The sequence below is a fragment of the Astatotilapia calliptera genome, chromosome 10, assembly GCF_964374335.1.
Source record: "Astatotilapia calliptera chromosome 10, fAstCal68.1, whole genome shotgun sequence".
Taxonomy (NCBI): Eukaryota; Metazoa; Chordata; class Actinopteri; order Cichliformes; family Cichlidae; genus Astatotilapia; species Astatotilapia calliptera.
Genome location: NC_137431.1, coordinates 23470694 through 23494766, shown reverse-complemented (window position 1 = coordinate 23494766; position 24073 = coordinate 23470694). Strand labels below are relative to the sequence as shown.

The 24073-nt window shown below is 38.4% G+C and overlaps 2 protein-coding genes across 5 annotated transcripts in view; one reads left to right on the top strand and one right to left on the bottom strand.

Annotated features, from left to right (window-relative positions):
* The window catches only part of stk10 (serine/threonine kinase 10), a 38163-nt gene extending 18887 nt beyond the window's left edge, over window positions 1-19276 (top strand). Inside the window, exons 5-20 of the mRNA XM_026183152.2 lie at window positions 459-531; window positions 1338-1532; window positions 2165-2246; window positions 6403-6537; window positions 8940-9293; window positions 9384-9764; window positions 12701-12825; window positions 13585-13708; window positions 14877-15056; window positions 15285-15377; window positions 15866-15995; window positions 16127-16251; window positions 16372-16560; window positions 16642-16767; window positions 16910-17023; window positions 17558-19276. Coding sequence (XP_026038937.2) covers window positions 459-531; window positions 1338-1532; window positions 2165-2246; window positions 6403-6537; window positions 8940-9293; window positions 9384-9764; window positions 12701-12825; window positions 13585-13708; window positions 14877-15056; window positions 15285-15377; window positions 15866-15995; window positions 16127-16251; window positions 16372-16560; window positions 16642-16767; window positions 16910-17023; window positions 17558-17698 — 2567 coding nt within the window. The 3' untranslated portion in view covers window positions 17699-19276. The remainder of the gene's footprint in view (window positions 1-458; window positions 532-1337; window positions 1533-2164; window positions 2247-6402; window positions 6538-8939; window positions 9294-9383; window positions 9765-12700; window positions 12826-13584; window positions 13709-14876; window positions 15057-15284; window positions 15378-15865; window positions 15996-16126; window positions 16252-16371; window positions 16561-16641; window positions 16768-16909; window positions 17024-17557) is intronic.
* A 1003-nt stretch (window positions 19277-20279) lies between these two features.
* Window positions 20280-24073, bottom strand: part of sh3pxd2b (SH3 and PX domains 2B) — a 33388-nt gene continuing 29594 nt past the window's right edge. For all 4 annotated transcript variants that reach the window (XM_026183154.2, XM_026183153.2, XM_026183155.2 and 1 more), the window contains 3 exons: window positions 23849-23895; window positions 23608-23733; window positions 20280-23514 (listed from right to left, as the gene is read on the bottom strand). In XM_026183154.2, the coding sequence (XP_026038939.1) occupies window positions 21991-23514; window positions 23608-23733; window positions 23849-23895 (1697 nt within the window). In that variant the 3' untranslated portion in view covers window positions 20280-21990. The remainder of the gene's footprint in view (window positions 23515-23607; window positions 23734-23848; window positions 23896-24073) is intronic.

Sequence of the window (24073 nt, the reverse complement as noted above, 5' to 3'; positions counted from 1 at the left end):
GTAGTCTACAAAACCAAAAGTCATTTAAGAACCCATAATAGAACATGCCAGTTTGTAATTGAAGATGTGACCCTGCTGCCTTGTGTGCAAAATCTAAGCGCTACTGCCAAGCACTTCTCTAACCCCGGCATGGTACACATGATATTCCTTCTGACAGGCGGGAGGAAAAAACTAAAGTGAAAACAAGACCCCTGTAATCTGGAAATCTGGCAACTTTTTTAAGGAAATAGGACTGCTATAAATTTACTGTTTCTGGATTTGTAACTCCAAAGATCACACAGTCAGGATGGCTTTACAAGCTAAAAAGTATTTGTCTACCTCATGGGCGTGGTTGTGAGAAAAAAAAAAAAAAGCCGGAAGTTTTTGAATTGGTTTCATTCCTTCCTTCTGTGAAATGCTAGTGAACGTCTTTCCTCCATCACGTGACTTTTCTTTTCGTTTTTCTTTTTTTCATGCAGCTGACTTTGGTGTGTCTGCAAAAAATACCAAAACGTTGCAAAGAAGAGATTCTTTCATTGGAACACCATACTGGTAAGTTTACAGTTTCAGTCAGCAACACTGGGGGTGGGGGGTTGGCTTAGTACGCTACATTCAATGCCTTCAATGACTATATAAATTACACTCTACTTTTTCTAAATCCCATATTATCATATAACAATCCTGCTCCCTGATTTGCAACATTATCTGTAAATCTATTACTGTTATGCAAAACAACTATATTAAATGTTTACTTTAATATAATTCATATACATAGCACTTGTGAAGATATCATCTATGAACTTTAAAATTAGTGGGTCAACCCTTTTTGACTGCTCACAGCACTTAATACCTGAGAGAAAATGATACTGTGCATACAGTCAGTATTCATTGCAATCCTTCATTCTTGTCAAATAGTGCTCCTCCAAATTAGAAATGATTCCCAGCGAACCTTGTTCCATTGAGCCTTCCTTTATACCAATATGACAGTTAAACATTTACTAGAACAGGTTATCATTCATCCCCACCGTCCCAGCTCAATTAAATCATAACTGTGTACAGTCCTGATCGGATCAGGGAAAAAAACTTAATCTAAAATGCTACTTTTTTGACTACACTTAGTCAAAATTTGTATCTTATTTATATTACATTTATGTATGTGTTATTACTTAATTACATCTTGATGGTTATTTTAGATTCTTTGTTATTTTATTTATTTATTTATTTATTTATTTTTTTAACCCATGGGGAGCTGCATGTTTTTAGTCAACAGAGTATTTATGTGCTGAACCATGTGATGCGTTTGTGGAGGAGTTTGCATGCCACAATCTTTAATGTTTAACCTTATTTATCTGTCTCAGGATGGCTCCAGAGGTGGTCATGTGTGAGACAATGAAGGATGCACCATATGACTACAAGGCCGACATCTGGTCTTTGGGAATCACTCTGATCGAGCTTGCGCAGATTGAACCCCCACACCACGAGCTCAATCCCATGAGGGTGCTATTAAAGATCGCAAAGTCTGAGCCTCCTAGCCTGGAGCAGCCAAAGAAATGGTGAGAATCTGAATTCAGCTGTTGCACATTTGGCCTGCAACCGTCTAGCATAATATGTACAGGCTGCGAAGAGGAATTTGTTAACCAGAAAGTGGGGAGTTTGAAACCTGCCTCCATGATTCATAAGCTACACGATAGAAAATGGCAAGTGGAGTCAACGGGGACTTTTATTTCCCTGTCTAGATTTCAACAAGTCATTTAATTTCAATCACTTCCAAGTACTTTGCACACTTGGTATACTGTAATCTGCTCTAAACAGTCATGCATCAGATTGTCCTTCCCTTTTTCCACATGCCAACCATTTTCCAGCAGAGGCTGCACTTAAATGAGTGCCAAACTGTAATTTTTTTCTACCTTTTCTTTAATGAGATTAAATGCGCTGTAGCAGTGAATTTATTACTGTGAAAGTGAAGTTATCAGGTAGAGGGAGATTTAGAAAGGGCCGCTGATTCATTGTTCCTGCTGAGACCTTTTTTTTTTTTTTTCTTTCTTTTCTTTTTTTTCTTTTTTTTTTGCACAACAAAGCTGCGTACAAAGATGGTCTAAAATGGTTGGAAATGTTACTTAAAATTATTTTTTTGTTTTAACTGTTTCTTCACTTCACTACTTCTTTTCTCTTTTATTTACTCAAGGTCACAGGCATTTAATGACTTCCTGCGGAAATGTTTGGATAAAAACCCAGAGACTCGCCCAACTGCAGCTCAAATGTTGGAGGTAGGCTTGATGCTGTGTGTAACTGAATAGTAGTGAATATTATACAGTGCTGCACTTTGACATACAATGGAACATCATACTCTGTCTTTGTCTTGTACTGACACACACACACACACACACACACACACACACACACACACACACACACACACACACACACACAGATCAGTTTAATCTTCTATTTTAAGACCTGAATACAGTGATCTGTGCCAGGTTGGTGTTCCATGGCGGGCACAGGCATGCAGGTGAAAATGAAACGCTTTATAAGAAATTGATAGTGTAAAAGTGAAAAATTATTAGGTAGAAAATGTGCAGTAGCCAAAATGTAATGGTAAAGGATCCTGAATAAAGACACTATCATAAAATATCCTTGAAGGTTTAGATGGGAAGGACAAAAGAAATAAGAAGCTTTGGCCTCTTCGCGAATGCCCCCACCCTACCCTCAAAAAAAAATATTACCCTACAAAAATGTTTTCGACATTATTCATCTCAGAAACAGAATTCAGATTCTGACCATATTTTGTATTCGTCAGCAAGCTTATTTGATGCCTTTTATAGACTTCACTATACATATGATCCTGGGCAGACATGGTTCTAAGCAGCTGTTTGATTATTAAAGGCATCATCATATGGTAATTCTAAGTTGTGGCAATGAAATGCAAATATCTAAAGACGAGCTTCAATCAGACTCTAGATTTCAGAGCCAGTAGAATGAGCAAAGCCATGAGCAGGGTGTGGATTACAGAACAAGAGCAATGTCTATTAAAATTCAGAGCCACAGTTTCCTGTCTGCATCCCATAGCTGAGGAGCTGCCAGCTATTTACATTCCTGCTCTCAGCCAATGGTGTGCCAGGATTAACTTGAGTTTGCCACCTTTGGCCAATTAGAGCGAGGCAAAGATGAAAACCCTAGTCAGGCCTGCAGGGAATTCTCCATGTGTTCTCTAGTGGGGAGGGAAAGAGACAGGCGCGGCCCAGTTTTTGGTGCTGTGCTGCAAGTTTTAGATGTTTATCATGTCCACTGCCTCCTAACAGCTGTAGGCACTTGTGGGCGTGGTCAGATTGAGGCTTTGTGATGGATGTTGCATCATGTCACTTTGCCGGCAGTTACCGTCAGATATGTTACAGGCTTTAGGGTGAAGTGAGCAGATGTGGAAAAATACAGGTGAATAAAAAAGTCAGAAAAAATATCCCTGGTGCTGGATAGACTAAATAAGGGATATAAAAATAAAGCTTTGCAAAGTCTTTGTCACTAAGCTTTTCACAGGAAACAAGAATTGGTTATAAACATCTTTTTAACCTCTTCCCTTTTTTTGCCATAATTACTCTGCGTCTGTCCCACATATGCGGCTGTAAGGAATGTATACAAAAAAACATGACACAGTATCAGTCACTGTGGGTGTGTGGCTGGCCGGGAGACCGTCTGGATGACTAGTATTATATTGAATCCAGCGTCTCCTCCCATAGTTTCTCATGTGCAGGGTTTTTATGGTGTTTTTGGCAGAGCTGCCCTGGAAAGCATATAAACATTTCTGAAGTAGAACTTTGAGTTAATCTTGGTTGTCTAAACTTCATAGAGTATATCTTAAACAAAAGTGTAATCTTCTAATTCTGCAAACAACTTCTTTGAGACAGAAATCTGTCCTAAAGTACTAAATTTGGGTTAATAAAAGTCAAGTCAGTTGAGTACCAAAATTGCACCTTGCCCAGTAAAATTCTTACCCCTAACTTAACTTATTAAAGTCCTAACCCTAAAAACCGTCTTAACTGCCAAACCCTCCTTCAAAAATGAAAATTTTATAACTAGTTAAATTTACATCATTCAAGATCTAAAACTGTCCATAAAGATGGAGGGACAAAAGCATACACTTTATTTTTATTCCTGTGCATGTACACCTGACCTTTTTGCAGGTTTCTCTTCTAGTCACCTAATGGTCCATATTGTGCACATTTAATCTTTATACAAAGCCATGCGCACCAAATCTCCCCCTCTCTGTCTAAAGCAATGCGAAACCTATAAAATGGTGCATATATCCACTGATACACATCTATATCTGTGTAACAAGGCACCAGTGCTAACACTTAGTCTTTTTGCCCTGTGTTTTGCCTCAGTGAGGATGTGTTTACCTGGAGTATGGGAGGTCTGGTATAATTTATTGGATTATACAGCTTAAAGCAGATTTCTCAGAGGTTTACTGCTGTAGGTGCTTGACGCTACAGTTACTCCTACTTTTTTAGTTACTAGCTACTCATACTCATTCCTCATAAGTTCTATGGCAATGGGAGAAAAATATCTTTTATAATCTTCAGTAGGCATTCAAATGAAATAAAGAGCTTTACTAAAGCAACAATGATTAGATAATTGACATAATGGAATTTATTTCAAGTCATTTTTATGGCTTTATAAGTTAGTTTTGATTTTGTTAACATTTGAGAAACATTTTTAAATCAGAAATTTTGGATTCTTAGTTAAAGCAGTTGATATAAAGATGTTTTGATATTTCTGTGGGTTTCATGAATTTGTAACTGGACATTTCTCATAGTTCTCTAATTTAATTAGAAAGCAACAACCATGAGTTGATTATGAAATTAGTTGCCAGTTCCCAGCCTTAAATACCTTGTTGGATGTGTAACATGTCAAAAGAATAAGATGCCTTATTTTCTCTCAGAATTGGAGTAATTCTAATGTAGTGCTTCTCACATTAAAACTCTTTTCTCCAATGTTTCACCTTGCTTAGGCTTAATGTAAATCTAAAACATGTCTGAAATTTTACTTCCAAAAAGCCTCTCTCTGCAATTTTCGGATTGAGATAGTGGAAACAGAAGTTGAGTTTATTTTAGCTCCTTTCACTTTTAAACATGCATTTATTGCAGCACTGCCTCTACCAAACATGACAAACTGAATTATTATTGAAGCATTCACTGCCATCACCATATGTTCATGTGACCTTGTTTACGCCACAGGTTTACATGGCTTTAAGATAAATCTGTTGGCTGATTACAGAGGATGTGGCCGTGTGGTTGCTGAAATCGGAGCCATTTCAGTTGAAGTTTGTCTTTAATTAACCAGCGTTGCTGCATCAGTCATGTTGATGTTCTTCTTACAAAAATCACTAAATCAAAAAGGGCTGGCTGTGCAGCAATAGTTTGAGATTTAAAAACTCTATCTTATGTTGCTCATGTTGTCAATTGATGCCATAAAATGGGCTGACATAGAAAGAATCATGACATCCAAATGTAGACACTATGCATTTAAGCATACAACTTATCCATGCATTCATATTTTGCCTCACAAATAGTCAAATGGCACTCATTTGTGTACATCTCATTAGGCAATAGCTGACTGTTATTTGTCATTGGAGAAGCTTAAAACTCAAGCGTAATGCTGTCCTCAAGGACAAGCAAGCTCCTGAACCTACAACTGTGGAGGCTCACAACACACACTGACTTCTACACACTTCATGGTCCAGCACCCCTTGCAGACTTTTCCCCTTTGTCAGCTGTTCCAGTTAAATTACACAGGAGTGCAAAGCATCTAAATAATAGATGATCAGCTTTTTATCCTTGCAGCACTCAACTTTTAATTTGCCTTTTTTATATTCCTGTTACAGCGTTCTTATTGCCTTACTTGAAGCACGGGGAAACATGCATTTTCTTTTTAGACATAGTAGAGTTGAAGACTGGTTGCTATTTTAGGTGCATTCTGTTAGAATAAACTGTTGCCTCAAGTGGAGAGTTGTATTGTGATGTTCCCATTGTTAATGCTGCGCAGGAACTGGCAGGTGTCAGATAGAGTTTCCCAGCAGTGAAAGTATGTTGTCTTGTCTTCTACTCCGGTTCCATTTAGTGTATCGTTTTTAAGCACCAGAATTTTATTTCACTTGATCCATCATTTTGTATTTTAAAGTTTTACAGATTATTTGAAAAGAAATTGATATCATTGAAAGTTGAGATGTTGCAGAATGGTGTCATCTGCTAATTATTTAAACCTGTGGAAAATACTGTTCTTGTGTTTTGTGCAAATATTGCTTCATGGTTGTAAGCCTTTTAGTCAGCCTCACTCTTAGGCAATAACTAAATGCGTAGTGTTTATAGTATTTATCCCTAAAATAAATTTCTGATCAGCCTTAATAACTGTCTCTTCTCCTATCTACAGCACCCTTTTGTGAAATCGGTGACGACCAACCGTCCGCTGAGAGAGCTGGTGGCTGAGGTCAAGGCTGAAGTCATGGAGGAAATTGAAGACAATAGAGAGGAAGGAGAGGAAGACGAGGGCATGGACCTTACTGTGGTACCAAACCTGTTCATTATCATTGTCCTTTTTATTTTGGTGTTTCGAAAACAAGAGTGGGCAGTCCATGCTCTTCCATTCAATTGGTTTAATTTATTAATGTTGTGATTTAAATTAAAAACATAATAATGGCACAGAAAATGGATGCATTTTGACGTAGAAGTGGTATTGACTTTACAAGTAAATGCATTTCTGTGACGTTCCTCATTTTCCTGTCAGACCACACAGTGAGATGGAAATTACCCTTAATTTCAGTGTCCAGACTGTGTAATTAAGTTGCAACTTGCACACATAATGACAAAAAGGCGTGCATTTACCTGCATGTGTTCCCCAGCACGTAGGTTCCTTCTTAACCACCGAGCCTCACGTTTGTAGTCCTGACTCGTTGACCTCCTCTTAAAGCATATTTTGCTAAATATAGCCTTTCTGCAGAAGGATTGATGGTTTATTCCACTGAAGTCATTCATGAATTCACAGAGAACTGGAGATTAGACAGAAACATAGGATGAAAGTGCAGTTTGCTGCCTGCCCTGAGCACAAACAAAGGAACAGAAGACGGAACACAGGCATTCACCCACACCCGCACATGGTTAAATATAGGTGCTGCTTTTGGCCTGTAGAAACAGCTATTGCCTCATAATCCCTAAAGGAGTAAATTATTTTAGGTTGCTTATTGTTCAGCCAAGATACTCTGACCCTTAATCAAAAACATGGGGATTTCTACATAGCAATAGCAGGTCTTTATAGGATCCTTGAAATACTCTTACAAATGCTGTAATCAGACAAATGTTTTCATACATTTTTGTCCTTTCTCTATGAAGACAAATGGCCTTTTACATTGTACTTCCTTATTGTACATGTTGTGGCATTCAAGGGTCTTTTTATTTTATTTTATTTTATTTTATTTGGGTGACTCTAGTATACTGATGGTGCAAATTGGTGGAAAATGGTGGAACAGTAAACACTCTCATCTAGACAATTGAACAGTGTCTTACCTGGACAGGTATTTGGAATAGCTTTCTGTAGGAGGTCTTCTTTATGCACCTTGTTGTACATTAATCATTGAAAGGAAAGTTATTTAAAAGCAGGTGTGATGAATCAGCTATCTTTATATAAAGTAACTAAATCAAATCAATGATCTGTGTGACCACCCTTTAAAATGCTGCCAAAGTACACTGGTCCACATTTCATGGTACTTGAACGAGATGGTTTGCTTAAAATCTTACTTTGTGTTATTATTTCTCTGTGTATGACGCCAGCTGGTTTTTTTTTTTTGGTTTTTTTTGATAAAATCATTAGTTACTTTATTATCTCTTTTAAGAAAGCACAAATAAAGCTCCCTCTCATTTGCAGGCAGGAACATTTTCACACATACAGTAACAAATTGCTGACTTCGAAACAAGCAGTAACCAGACAGTTTCTCTTTTTCTATATATATCTCACAAAGTGAGAAAGTGATGTTTGCTTAGACATTAGTGAAGCTGTGAGTCATCAAGACAGGTTTTTGTTTTGTTTTGACCTGAGGGAGAAGAGACTGTTCCTGATACAGAGCTGCTGATTAGAGATGTGCACATATGTAGAATTCTTGTCTCACATGTCTGAGATATGACTGTGCAGTTATACATAGTTGTGCAATATCTTCTTTTTGCACATAAACATTACGTTATTTCTGGTTAATGTTGATGAGTGTTGCATGGCAATTTTCTTTTTTAAAAAATTAATTTATATCATTTAAATGATTGGCGTTTTTGTTTTTTGCTTTCTTTGAGCTGCATAATCAGTTAATTCTTTCCTAGTCTGATTTGATAGGGTGCTTCTGAGATGTAATTCCCTTACCTGTGTACATGCTAACTGCAGTAATATAATTTATCTAAGATTGTTAGTCTTGGGTTTTGGTTTTGCAGCATATTTGCAGGTGTTTCACATACTTTTGACACCGTAAAGTGCAGCTTTGTCTGCATAATAAAATACATTTAACGCACTGCTGTATGCAAAAATGAAAGAGTGCACACTGAATTATTTCGCATCAAGATTTTCATAATAGCAATGATAATGATAATGCCATTAACTCTCAGGTCCTGGCAGTCTGTCCTGACTTACGCAGGTTTTTCACCTCTGTAATTATTACCTCGCCATTGCAGATTAGATAGCTATCTAAGCCACACTTAAAAGTAGCAATGTGCAAGTATAAAACAGGAATGACTGCATTCATACTAAAGCAAAGATTGAAGTTACTTAGCAAAAAGGTGGACGGCCTGAATGTTTTTTTTCCCCATTAGTGTTTGGACCAGAAGCAAAGGTTGAAAACATTAACATTTTGGAGACCACCCATGACTTAATGTCTTACGAACATGAAATGTTTTGTCACACCAGTGCCTAACAGCACTTCTCTGTTCCTTTAGTCCTCAGCCAAGGAGCCATGCCAGACTAGTCAGACCAGTTTGGAAGGTGACCAGCCCCCGGACACCCCAAGCCCTACCACACCTTCTTCACCTGCACCAGTACCATTCCCCAGGAAGCTGAACCAGCCAGATACATCAACAGAGGAAGAACCAGGCTCCACCATGGCAGTCCCTGTACCCCTGCCACGGCAGAATGTCCATAAGAAAGATCCAGATGAGGTGGGAGACAAAATGGGTGAAATCCTTGAGAAATCAGAGTCTGAGAAATCTGAGAGTGAGTCCTCAACCAAGACTACCTTCTCAGACTCTGGTATTGAGGATGGGAAGAGTACACCCACACTTGAGGAGGAAAAGGTATTTTTTGAAAGTTGTTCTGCTCGTGTATATTTATGAAGTGGGATTATTTATTTATTTTTAGTATTAATACTAAAATCATTGTTCTAGGTTGCCGGAGACACCCCAGAGACAGAACAGCCACCATCTCTCTTTGATATGGAATCTGAGAGATCTGAGGAATGTACGATAAACTTTATAGGTTCAACAGAACCAGAGGTCCCCAAGATCCCAGCTAATGGAGAATTGCCAACTTCAAGTGGTGTTTCGATTCCTGTACCTTCGCCTGCATCTTCCTCTGCTCCCACCCAGGTAGCAAACGGCAGCCTAATAGAGGATTCCCCTGAGAAGAAACCAATGGGAGCAAATGCTGATCCTGGTTCATCTTATCTCAATGGAGGGATTATTGAGCAGTTGTCCTATTCAGGCAGCATGGCATCTGAGAGCATGGATTTGTCTGTCCACAGGGAGAACACATCCATTAGTGCACGGGTGAGCCAACACAGATCAAAGCTTTCTGTACTTAAAGGAATTTTCATATGATTCATTTACTCAAACTTTTTAAAATGCCAGAAAGGAATGGTCAGAGAAGATAGATCCCTCATTCTCTAAAGTGTTTTTGCAGAACATATCTTTATGGCAAAACCAGTGCTCAAGTGTTAAAGATGTACAGAGGGCAGCTCTGTAGGAAAACCCCTCCTGGGGGGAAAAAAAGAAGTGTTTCTTTGCACTCATAGCGGAACTGAAACAGCATTGTGTCGTTTTAGGGTGTGGGAGTTTGACACAGAATATTGCCTGTCTCCCATTAGGTTTGCACGCACATTGCACTTAGGGAAACTCAAAGTTTTACATTCATGAGGACTTAAGTAACTTTTTTTTATTGACTGTGAGGTTTGCTGGGATTTATTTCTCAAGTTTGGACTGAATTGGTGACAAAGCATATTGGGGCATCTCCAAAATGACTATTTATTTGATTTACCAGCTTGAAAAAGGATATTAGGTTGTCTCTGCTTAAGAATCACCAAATCCATGTCTGACAGTCCTTGTAAGTGAGACGATTGGGAGGCTAGACGTTGGGAAAGAGAAGCCAAATATGCAACACTTTCAGTTCATCTAGACCAGTGGTGGCCTTTGTGTGGGCACAGTTCAGCATTCACTATTGTGAGTGGAAATTTCTATGCAGCCCATTGTCAGTGAGTTGCTTCTGGAGGCTTATGGACTGACCATGATTAAAATCCTATTAACTGGGTGTGGAGTCATGGCTGTTCGACATGTCAGGGTTTTTTTTTTTTTAAATAATAGATTATTTACCAGACGAGTCTGCCTATAAGCTTTTTTCTTTTTATTATTTTCTTGGGTTTTTTTTGTTGTTTTTTTAATATGATTTCTATGTTTCTGCATGAGAGAATGAGTGCAAACATCAGTGTGCACATGCACTTATAAATCCATGGGGTGTGTGTGAGAGCTACATGTGTTTTTTCTTTTGTTTGTTTACTCTTTTTGTTTTTGTGTGAATGAAGAGTGACAGGGAGTCAGCACAGTCACAGATGAACTCAAACATAAACGCCACAGCTGAAATGCAGAGTGATGAATATATATCCTTTCATCTTGGTGTAAATGTGCGATTAATAACACACCAGAACACACAAGCACATAGACTTATTGTCATCGTTAGTGTGTCAGTTACGGAGAAAATGATTCAACAGTACTGAGCAGTGCAACATTAGCATCCGGTAGCTGCCAGCTATGACAGGAGCCTCACACAGATTCATATGGAGCGTGTTTGCTCAGCTGTGTTGGCTTCATGGGGAAGCTTTGTTATGGCGAACAGCAGTTTGTGCAAACCAAAATAATTCCCTCTGAGTGGGGAACACCTTCCTAGGGTCCTTTTGTGCTAATATATTTACTCTTTTTTTTCTTTTTTAAAATCTTCAGCCAATTGTTTTGTTTTCTTCGAACAAAATGGAGAAAAGACCAGAAATAAGCCGACAATACAAAAAGCAAACAAAAAAAAAACTGCTCGCCTACATCTAAGACAAGTACTTCAAACAAGAAAGTCCCTGTTACATTAAAAGATAAAACAAACTTAATTGTTTACATAAAATAATTCTGATTTACTTTTTGTAATAAAATCATTCTTTTTTTTTTTTTTAATTTCAAGGCAGATCTGTATCATTCTCTCAAGAGGAAGAGTTGCGATAACTTCTTATTCACTATGTAACAGTGAAAGCAAAACTGTCATTAGCTTTTTGTTTTAGTTTTGTATTCATTTTTATTTTAATTGAAGCACAAATAACTTTGAGAGTATTGGGATTTTCTCTTACTGTCTTCATACCTTCTGTCTTGCGTTCACGCTCTCTTTAGTTCTCTGGTCTCATCTCCTCTTCATTATATATGAACTATTTATACACCAGGAAGTGACGACATTCAGAACTTCCCAGTGTTTGCTGAGTAAACCCTTTCATATCATTTTGCAAATATTGTCCCTGGAGGATGACTTGGACAGGGGACAAAGAAGGCGTAACTTCTCAGTTACACATGCTCCAGTTAACCGTGACAGTTTTGCATTGCAATTACAATACGCTATGGCTCATGCACTGACTGAAAGGAAATGTGTGTTTACATCATCGCACATTGTTTGGTTGAACTGCCTGATTTGTGCTTTTTGAGCTAGAGCAAACTTGAACAAACCTTCGTTGGCTAAGAAAAAGGTCATCTGCTCTGTGGGTGAATGTCTAGAAATGTCCTTTCGGACAATGTGAAGATCCACAAGTCTGGATAAAGAAGGCCTTTAACCAGTATTCTTGTTGAAGAAGGTTGAGAAGTCAAGTCACATGGTGCCATATTTGGTATACGATGTTGTTACTACCTCCATGGCGCTCTCCATTATGCTAACGGATCAGCATCTTGCTTCTTGTTACAGTAGAACCTGCCATACAGGATATTAGTGCCATGTAAACATACACACTGTCATACATACTTACTCAGCCTCTCCTTTAACAGATAAAGACTACACTACAGATGAACCTTGACACATTTGAAATATTTGAAGTTAATTCGTAGGAATTTGCATGAAAATAGTTTCTGTGAGTGATCTGAAGATTTTTTTTTGGGGGGGGGGGCGATATTGGGGTGTTTGTAGTTCCTTACAGTCACAGTACACAAGAGTCACAAAACAACTCTGTGACTAAATTATATTGCGGCTGATATAAGCACAGAGATTTTACAAGTAAAGTTGCAAATTGTTTTTCACACACAAAAAGAAAACCTGTCTATTGCGAGAGTCTAATTATGCTATGGAAGTGAAAGAATCTGGTAGTACTACTTTTAACTACTAAAAAAAAAAACATTTAAACTCAAAGTACATGAAAAAAGGTTTAATTCTGAGTTTAAAACCAGGCTTTTCTGTGTTTTTGTCTACCTATCAGAACTTTTCAGATAAGACTCTGAGGCGGACCAGAAAGTTTGTTGTTGACGGTGTGGAGGTGAGTGTGACCACCTCCAAGATCATCAGTGACGATGAGAAGAAAGATGAGGAGATGAGATTCCTCAGGTATGTGGGTGATCTTATTATTCCCTGGTAGCTAAGCCATTTTTCATTCACTCTAAATGAGAGGCATGGACTCTTGTGTTCTCAGGACACAGTGAACACTGGATTGGGACTTATTTATTTTTGTTTTATGTTTTAGTTCTTACTATTTAAGTCATCCTGCTCTTTGGGAATTTAGTCCCTTGAGATTAGAACTGTTATTGGAAAAAGTGTAATTTGGTCTCTGGTCTGAGAGGAAAATTTAATTTCTGAAATTACTTATTCGTTAAGTCAAAGTTCAGGTGATCTGTATTTGGCATTTGAAACAACTGATTTCTGTACTTCCTCTGAAGCATAGTGAGTTCCTGTGTTTTACTCCTGCCATCTAGTGGTGGGACTATGATATTGCACCTATGGCTGCAGTAATATTTCGATATCATTCTTAGTTTAAATTTGGTGAAAATAATCTTCAGAAACTCGGTGCTGAACAAAAATTGCATCTTCTTTTGCTTCCATTGGGTTTGCACCATTCAGAGTGTTGTTAGTGGTCTGCCAGCATAAACATAGTTTTTATTATAAAGTAAGCTCAATTTATTCTACTCTCTTATTCATTACTTTTCTGCTGCCGTGGCCTGATCTAACCTGTGATAAAGTTCTAACCTGTAATTTAAGCACTTGTGTTATTTTGCTACCAGTTATAGTAGATCTTACCTGACATAGTTTCATTTATTTTAGGTGTCCTTAGCTACACACATACATACATTTGTTTTGTTTTTTTTGTAGGCGGCAGGAGCTGCGCGAGCTCCGTCTGTTGCAGAAGGAAGAGCAGCGAGCCCTGGCTGCTCTGAATGCCAAACTCGAAACACAAAGGGAACAAATACAAAGACGTTTTGACCAGGAGATGAATGTGAGTCACATTACTCTAACAGCTTTAACAACAGCATTTTCGTCTTTAGCTAAAACTTAGTCAGACAGTTGTTGCATTAATTCTATGGTCGTATGTATTTTTGTCACACTTAAATGTTTCAGGTCATCAAACAAATTTAAATAGTAGACAAATATACCATATGAAAGCACAAAATGAAGTTTCTAAATGAAAGTGTTTTATTATTAAGGGGGAAAAATGCAAACCTACATGGCCCTGTGTGGGGGTGGGGGGGGGGAGTGATTGTTTACTAAACCTAATAACTGTTGAGCCACCCTTAGCATCAACAACAAAAATCAAGCATTTCCAATAACTAGCAGTGAGTCTTTTACAGTACTGTGGAGTAATCACCTTTGCAGAATTGTTGTAATTTTGCCACATTGCGGTTTTTGAGCATGAACCTCCTTTTAAAGGTCGTGCCACAGCATCTCAATCGGATTCAGACCAGAAATTTGACAAGACCACAACAAAGTCTTCAAGAAAAACAAGCTTTTTGTTTTTCCTAAGCCATTCAGAAGTGGACTTGCTGGTGTGTTTTGGATCATTGTTCTGCTGCAGAACCCAAGTGTGCTTCAGTTTGAGGTCACAAACAGATGGCCACACATGCTCCTTCAGGATGTTTTGGTAGACGGCAGAATTCATTCTGGTTCTGTTTACCACAGCAAGTCTTCCAAGTCCTGAGGCAGCAAAACGGCCCCAGACCGTCACACTATAATCATATATTACTGTTGGTAGGATGTAAAATGCTTTGTTGGTTTTATGCCAGATGTAATGGAACTCAAACCTTTTGTCTCGTCACTCCAGAGTATTTTCCAAAAAATGTGGTTAATCACAGTTAATCATGATTTAAGAAGGTCAAAGGGCAATTACTTTTTTACTTTTTCACACAGGACCAGGCAGGTTTGGATAACTTTTCTCCCTTAATAAATGAATGAAATCCTTTAAAACCTGCATTTTGTATTTACTTGGCTTATCTTTATCTAATATTAAAATTTGTTTGACGATCTGAAACATGTAAGTGTGACAAATATGCAAAACACTCTGAAATCGGGATGGTTTCAGTTGCAATAAACTTTTGAACTAGGAACATTTTCCTTGTTTGCCATCAGCTAAAATTATAATGTGCATATCGCCTGTTGGTGTGTCCTAGACCAAGAAGAAGCACTTTGATACAGAGCTGGAGAATCTGGAGAGGAACCAGAAGCAGGCAATTGAGAAAATGGAGGAAGAACACAAAGTTAAACTGAAAGAAGAAACCAGGCGTATCAAAGCAGAACAGGAACGAGACTATCACAAATTCCTGGACCAAATAAAACTAAAGAAAAAGGAGGTAAAGTGTGTGTGTGTGTGCACCTAAGCAAAATAACCAGTAATTATTTCACATATTCTTGCCTTTATTTAAGCCCACTTGATCTCAATAGGACATAAAGAAAGGGTGCAAGTCAAAGGAAGCTTTCAGTGCTCAACCTCGGCGACTGCACAGCTGTGTTGATTTTTGTATACCTTTCTGAAGTTCTGATGTCTGAGGTTTAATTACTGAAGTGTATTTTCTTTTTAGGTAAAACAATCTGTTGATAAGCTGCCCAGAAGTCAGCGTAAAGAAACCTTAAAACAGAAGATGAATTCCTTCCAAGAAATGAAGATGTCAGAGGTATGATGCTAGGTCATTTGTGCCATTTTGATGCATAATTACAGCTCAGTTAAAACAAATTTATTTTTTTTAAACTCTTAAATTTAGTATTATTTTTCAGTCTATATTGCTTTGGTGGTGCAAGTTGCTCAGTTTTGGAAATATTTACAATTGTGACGTGATCATAAAAAATATGTTGAATGCACTGGAGAAAGCTCCTTTTTCAGAAACAATGAACCTGGTTAAATGGCTGCTATATCTAAGAACTATTCTTTTGCTATCAAACTACTAACCAACTTTATCACTGCAAATAGAAGTATACATCTACCAGGAAATAGACTAGATGTAAACACTGATGGCATGCTTCTCAGTTGAGTTATGTTGGTTGCAGGCTTCTGGTAATTGGCATGTGTAGATTGTTTGAAGGGAAACGGCACCTGCATGAAACTGCTGATTTTTGTCTGATTATTCACCCACTCCTCAATTTCTCCTCCTTCTCCTTTGTTTAGGAAGAGAAATTCCTTGTAGCTCAGAAAAACTATCTGCACATCACACTGAGGAATATCATTTCCAACAACAAGAGAGAGATTGCAGACCTGGAGAGGGATTGTCTTAACAAGAAGCAAAGCCTAATCAGAGGTACAACATCCGTAAAGCAAACAGAATCACAGTAACAATTTCAGCTTTGTTTTCTTCATTTTGTGTTTATCCCATCCTTGCTGTAGTTACCATTTGATTTCATTCAGTGTCAACTTTTTAAATTTGATTAGAGCGTGAAAATACGATGTGGGACATGGAGCAGAAGAACCTTTATGAGAAACATCAGTTGGTGAAGCAGCAGATGAAAGATCAGTACTTCCTCCAGAGGCATCAGCTTCTCAAAAAGCATGAGAAGGTACACTAGTGGATATCATCTTGCCACAATAAGTTTGCACACACAACTTGGTAACACCTAAATCATGATTACATGACAAAATCAAGTTAACCAATTCTGTGTTGTTGTTTTTTCCTGCAGGAAAAGGAACAGATGCAGAGTTACAATCAGCGAATGGTTGAGATCCTGAAAACTAACCAGCAGCTGGAGAAGAGCCGACTGCCTAAGATTCAGCGCAGTGAGTCAAAGACTCGAATGACCATGTTCAAAAAGAGCCTTCGCATTACCTCATCGGGCAGTGCTGCAGAGGACAAGGAGAAGATCAAACTGGTGAGACAGAGGGGCTTTCTTACTCCATATTCACACATTCAGTTAACTATTTATTAACTTTCTCCATGCGTGGCTCTCCAGTTTTCTCAGCAGGAGGAGAAGCGGCAGAAGGCGGAGAGGCTGCATCAGCAGCAGAAGCACGAGAACCAGATGAGGGAGATGACTGGTCAGTGTGAAAGCAATATCAGAGAGCTGCTGCAGCTACAGGTGAGTGAGGGCAAATTTAATAAAACATTTTTATTACAAATCTATTTGTAGTTTTTTTTTTTTTTTTCCAAAGAATATAGAGGACACTTAATGAACATAATAACTAGCCCACATTGCTTAACAAGCACATTTTCTGCTGCAGAATGAAAAATGTCACCTGTTGATTGAGAATGAGACTCAGAGGCTCAAAATGTTGGATGAGCAACACAATTATATGATGAAGGACTGGAGGGAACAACTGAAGCCCAAAAAGAAGGTATGTTGTCTCCACTCACAATTTCTTACAAACAAAAATGTATTGGAGTCTATTTTGTGGCTCAGATACTCCCAAAATAGACTCCAATATAGTAATTTCTATATTTTTAAGAGCAGGCTTACTGGGAATTTTCATCAAAAACACACTGAAATGTGCTCTGTGTGAATTGAGATAAAGATAAAAAAATGCCCTTTTTCTTACTAAAGTTGTAATAAATGCAAACAATTGTAAAACATTTATGGTTACGGTATTTTTGCTCTGGTGTTTTGAGAGTGTTTTCATTCTGAGCTCCACTTTTCTGGTTCCAGGCTCATTCTTATAACATATTTTGCTGTAGCCATGCAATTCAATAAGCAAAGTAGTAGTTAAGTACTTAAATGTACAAGACACAATGTAATAACTGCTTTCCCAATCATATAACAGGAACGTTGATATATCAAATAATTCATGATTTTAGTGCTCTGTTTTCTACTTTGTTCACATTGCAAAAGTTTACATCTTTGTGAGGTAAACTTGTGCATTTTACATTCCCAGGCCCTTGAAGATGAACTGAATGCCAGGAAAAAGGAGCAGGAGGCTTTCTTCAGGATGAGTGAGAGTTCCGACTGTCCAAACCCCAGTTCTCCCAACAGAGTCTCCAAATTTATGCCGTATCAAGATGAGACTACCACATGAGAACAGATGCTGTGACATTACACAATATTATCTTCTGCCCACTAATGTATACACACCCACTGGTACCATTGCCTGCTGGCCTTCTTTTTTTTTCTCTTGCTTTACCAGTAATGGCAGAATACTGATCCTTCCATTAGGTTTCTTTATTGTTTTAGTAAATATTTATGTTTTTATTCATGTTCTGATGTGCGTCATTAGACACCCTGACATAATATCTACTCCCATACAGTGTTTGCTTTCTTTTTCTTTTCAAGCATGCTTCAGATTTCTCAATAATGTGATACAAAGGCCATTTATTGGGGTGAGCTGAAGATACCAAATTATCTGTTTTAATGATTAAATATTCAGAAAAACCACCTTATGATTAGGCAACAGGTTTTTTGTTTTTTTCCAAAGCACCCAGCCAGAGATCATTTTTTCCACGATAACAAGGAATGCTATAAATATTAACGACCTAGTAAATGAGTACTTGCTTACCTTAATTTTTCAAGGTTATCTTTCAAATAAGACCAAAAACTCCTCTAGAAATGTTTTGATTTACTGAATCTTTTTTTTTTATTTTTTTATTTCCTGTTCTCTGTGCCTTACTTTGCCTTTGCTGCCAAAGTTTGCCTTTATTTATTTTTACTCAAAGAACATTATACAGCTTACCCCTATATAGTTTTGATTTACTTTGTCTTTTAATCATGGAATGAAGGATGTGATGATTTTGTGTCTTTTTTGTTTTAAATGAGGGATAAGGCTGAATGCAATGTATCTTTGAATTTAATGGTTTCTTTTAAGATTTCGTTGTTAACTAATAAGGGAACTCAAGTTTTGTTGTTTTTTTTTTCAGTATTGCTCAGTTATTTTTTCTGTTGTATCATTACTGTAGAAATCAGTCACACTGGATGGGAACTGACAAAGCCAGAGCTGTTTGGTTTTTGTTTTTGTTTTTGTTTTTCTTTCAGGATGTTATAGAGGGGAGTTAAATTTGAATTGTTATGCAACATGCAGTAAATGCTAACCAATGTGCAATATTATGTTTTTGCTAAGCTTACAGAGGTTTATTTTTCTTAAACTTTGCCTTCCTTTGCACTGAGAGCTTAAACCCAAAAATATATATGTTAACTTTTTTTGGGAGGTGAATAAAAGCCTTTGGTTTAACCATTTTATAATTTTTAGGTATTCAATAGCAATAATTTAGGTTTTTACACAATAGTTCTTCACATCATTTTAAGGGGATGCAACAATTCAGTCTGCTGTAAGATGCCTCTAGCTGTTTAATTTTCTACTTAGTTTGCAGCTCAAAATCATCATTTCTTGAGTGAGGAGCGGTTTTATTGGAGCAGTTTGCATCAGCTAACTGCAGTTGGCCTGCAGATTTACACTGAATCAGGTCCACAATCAGGTACAGCTTAATCTCTCTTATATCAGAAGTATTTACATTTACAATTCTTTTCTTACCGTTTACTGGCTCTGTATCTCTGACTCTCTGCCTTAGTTTACATAACATTATTTGTGTGGAGGGACTGTATGAATAAAATTTTTTTCAGAAGGAACCACTGTTGTAAATAAATGCAGATTTTATAATTGCTGGATTGTTGTGGAGATTCTTTGTAACATGATACCACCTGTTCTACTGGAAAACGCATCAAGACTGTCAGATGATATAATTTTATTTTATTTTTTTTAAACAGTTGGTTAAAAAAAGATTTGTGGGATTAAAAATCCAGTGTCAACTCCTCTATATATAAACACACACACACAAGGAAAGGTTATTAAAAAGAAAGTATTGTGGAGAACGCAGGAGTGTGACTATATACAGGATGTTTTTATGTAACTTATGTTAGATAGTATAGCAAATTCAGTCATTCATTGCAGCAGTGCTAAAGCTGGAGGAACTGAAGCGAGAACATTCCAGTTTGTTACACTCACCACGCACTTCATTGGATACAAATGTTCAATTGCTTGTAAATCCAAATGTTTAATTAGCCAATCACATGGTAGCATATAATCTCCCATGCAACCATCTCTAGCATTTACAGAGTGGACAGAGGACAATATCCAGTGAGCGGCAGTACTCTGGGAGAAAATGCCCAGCTGATGCCAGAGGTGAGAGAATGGCCAGACTCCTTTGAGCTGATAGAGCAACAGTAGCTCAGACATGTAACCTTGAAACAAATAGGTTACTGCAGCAGAAGAGCACACCAGCTGAAAACAGAAAACTGAGGCTACAATTCACACAGATTTAGAAGATTGAAGGAACATTGTCTGCTGTAAGGAGTCTCAATTATGCTACAAAACTTGGTCTAAACACCACAAAATCATGGATCCATACTGTCTGACACATAGTGGTGAAGGTTTCTTGAACAGGAAAATCCCTCGACAATCACCAGATCTCAAATCAGTAGATGGCATTTTGCGATGGGAGATTCACATCACAGATGTGAATCTGACAAATCTGAAGTATGACTGATGTTACCATGTCGACACAGATCAAAATCTGAGAATTTGTGCAATGAAGAATTTAAGCAGTTCTGAAGAAACTACAACCCAAATAAATCAAACGCTAAACACTGAGTGGAAGCAGTGGGGCATCTGAAGTGAAAAATCACAAAACTTTTATTGACTTAAAGCAAAAGCAGATACACTGTAATGAAAACACATAGCAAAAAAGTAAACAGTTTACAATACTGAAATAACCCCTATACACTTGCCTTGCATTGTACTTCTGTCCTTTCCCTTTAGGATTTCACTTTAGGATTTTTTTTTTTTAAAGTTGGTAACATACTTTGGTATGATTGGAAGATGGTATAACATTATAGCAACTACAAGCAGAACAGAATTAGTGTTATAAAGCTTGCAGCCTTGTCTAATTATCTTCATAACTATGAACAGATTTATTTTTTTAGTGTCAGACAATTGGTACTTTGTAAACACTTGAGATATGGACCAATTGTTAGATTACCAGCCAGTTGTTTCCCCAAACCTTTCCTTAATTACTTAAATCCTATCATCAACCAAATCAACAACCAAATACCTTCTTGAAACTTTCTTCTTCTAACCCTTTGATCAGCACAGAGGGGGATAAAATAGATCGAACATCAAAAAAAAGTGACAATAGTTAAGATATGACTCATTTCTGTACAATAAAAAATAATTTGTTTCACCGACCATACTTGAGACCAGTCAAGCGTCAATGTAAAACATTATTCTTATACAACGGTCATACTTTGTTATCGGAGCACCACACTTCGGTTACGAACAGATTGTACATTTACAATACTGTAAATCATTGCACAAATGACTGTAGGTATTCAATTGCTATGTCAGATAGGCAGATGTGCTCTGCCGTTCACATTTTGCAAATCCCACTGATGGCTCTGAGAACAGTTATGTTAAAATACTTTGATATATAGACCCTTCTTGCCTTCTCAGTTTGGATAATATAGCCTCTTTGCTACAGTGAGGATAACACAAATAAAGAAAGCAGTCTGAAAATGGCTTATAAAACTAAATGCACCGTGGCATTCTCCCCTTTCTTTCAGTGTGTGCAAACCTTAAACTTCAGCTGAAATGACTGAAAGTGCACATCTGTTACAATTCGTTGCAACATTAATTATGCAGTCAGAATAAAAGCAATACAACACGGAAACGCTAATATGCACGTCTCCAAGGTAACAAACAGCACTGGGCAAAGAGATAACCAACTATTAGCACTTGAAAGTTCAGATGTAGTCAATGAACTCCCCCAGTGAGTTAATTTAAACGTCTACTCTGTACTCTTGCAATGTACAATGCGATTCTTGATTTTATAGTAAAATGACTCCAAGACTCCAACAAGGACTATTGTCTACCATTGCATACCATTTAATAAGCGCTGAAGCACTTCGCATATAATATTGAGGCACCATATATTAAAAGGCAAGGGTGTAGATACATTTACTGCTCTTCTAGTTTCTAGCCCGAGAAATGGCGAGACTGACACGGTGACTAACATACGGCAGCAAAGGCAAGATACTTTTTTTTTTTTTTTAACCTAAGATTTCATATATAGTTGACATAAAACAAAAAAAGTAAACATTACAAAACCCAACAAGGTCATGTGTTATTGCTGGTTCAGTTGGTAGGTAAAATATTTGTATAAAAATGAAACAAAACAAAATGTGTCAATAAAAAAAATGTACCTATAAATTAAAAAAAAAAAAAAAAAACAGGCTAAGTAGCAAGAAATTAGTGAGATCTTGTTCATTTAGATCATTAAGTTACTTATATGTTCATATGGCGATGTGTGCGAGCACATTTACTTCCTAAGGTTTCTTGCTCAGGTAATTCGAGGGGATCCAGCTCTCGACTTCTTCTCCTACGTTTTTACAGAACCACCAGCCACTGCTGTTTTTTTCCAGAACCTCAAACACTGTGCCCACCTTGAAGCTGGATGTTTGCTCATCCCCTTCAAAGTCTGCCACAGCAAGATACAGCTCATCCTTGCTGGGCTCCTTGAGTAAAGGTGGAAGCCTATCCTTGGGTGGCCCAGGCTTCAGCTGGGGCTTTGGAGGAATTGGGACTTTATTCACCTTGGGCTCTTCCTTCTCTTTGCTTGCTGGTGCCTGAAACCCTTTGGGTTTTGGGGGAGGTGGTCTGCTGAGCTGTGGTGGTCCAGCCTTGGGAACGTCCTGGGTTTCTTTAAGAGTTGGTGGAGATTTAAGTTCAGTTGGACTTGATGGATCAGTTTTCTTTGGAGGGGGTGGTCTTTTTGGAACCGTGGCCGGCGGTCTCTGAGGGGGTTCCTTGTGGGGAGGCACTGCTGGTTTTGCAAGAGGCGATGAGCTCTCCTGGCCATGACCACTGATGTGTTTTGGTGGAAGTTTTGGCTCATTAGAATACTTACCGTTATTCAGAGGTGGGATGCTCACTGGAGGAGAGCTAGGGGGTGAACTTGTGTGGGAACTATTTACTGCTGGCGAGGCGTCATTCTGATGGTTCACCTCTGTTGAGCTAGCATCTGCCGGCTTAGATGGTCTCAACTTGCTTCTCAAGTTGGTGATGTCTACTTTGTTCTCCCCTGGGGGATCTGGCTTGGCAGCTGTAACGGGTTTAGGTCGGACCACTGGCTTTGCCTTCATAAACACAGCTGGGCCCGGTGCCTCGGTTTTCTCCTCCTGTGATTCTGGCTTGGGTTTTGGTGGCTGTTTAGGCACAGGTTTCAGATTAAACTTCTTCACCTCTTTGGCAGAGATCTTGTGGCCACATTCAAGACCCATCTCATTTCGAAGGTGAAGAGCTTTGCTCTTTTCATCTTTCTTGGTCTCTGGGGGTTTGTCTGATTTGAAGGGGGGAGGTTTAGGTGTAACCAGTGGCACGATGACCCCAGGAGCTGGGGGTTTTGGAGGCAAAGGTTTGGAGTTATCTGACCTCGATTTCTCTGCTACCTCCAATTCAAAGCTCTTATTAATAGACTCTCTTCGAGGCGGCAGAGCAGGTTTCTCCTCAGCGGGAGGTGCAGTTGGGGCTGGGGGCAAAGGCCCAGAGAAAGAGGGCCCCTTGCTGGCATTGGACTTCCAATCTCTGAGCTTAGGGCGCGTAGAGGACTCAGAGGCTGCATTTGGCTCATCTGGTAAAGGCTTGGACCAGTTGTCATCTGTACCTGAAACATTCGAACAACCACCATCCTCCAGCCTCAGCTTCTCCATCTCATTGGGCAACGGGGCGAGGAAATTGGGTCGCAAGGCATTGCTGGTCTTCTTGTACTTGTCAATAAAAGTGGCAGGTGCCCAGCCTTCTTTGTCATCGATCTGGATGTACCACCAACCACTTGCATTCTTTTCAATCACCTAGAATGTATCAATGTAGTTTAAACCAAATGTTAGTGAAAAACCATTTTTCTTAATTCAGAGGAGCAAAACTTTAGGCCGTGTCTAACCCACCTCAACTTTGACTCCAGCTTGGAAGCTGATTCCATCAGGGATGGTGGTCTGAAAGTCTGCTATGGTGTAGAACTCTTCCTCAACTTGGGGAGCGACGGGTGGCTTGGGTAAGTTTGTACCACGTGGCTGTGGGATGTGAGAGGGCACACATAAAGGTTGCACTGGTGAAAACCTTATTTATTTATTAAGCCACTGAAAGCTATCTTCAGATATACAGAATCACCACTGGGTATATTCTTACAATGGTGAGATCTCTGCGTGGAGGAGGTCTGTGTCTTGATCCCACTTCTGCAAAAAACAAAACAAAATCACACTAGTAGCTCGCAGCCCAACTGAAAACTAGCAATATGTGTTCTGGGAAATTGTTACACGTCTCCATTCAGGTTTTCTCCACTGGCACAATAAATATTTTGACTGTCATTAGGTAAAACTGTATTATTTGGCACATTGTTGCTTTGCCAGAAAA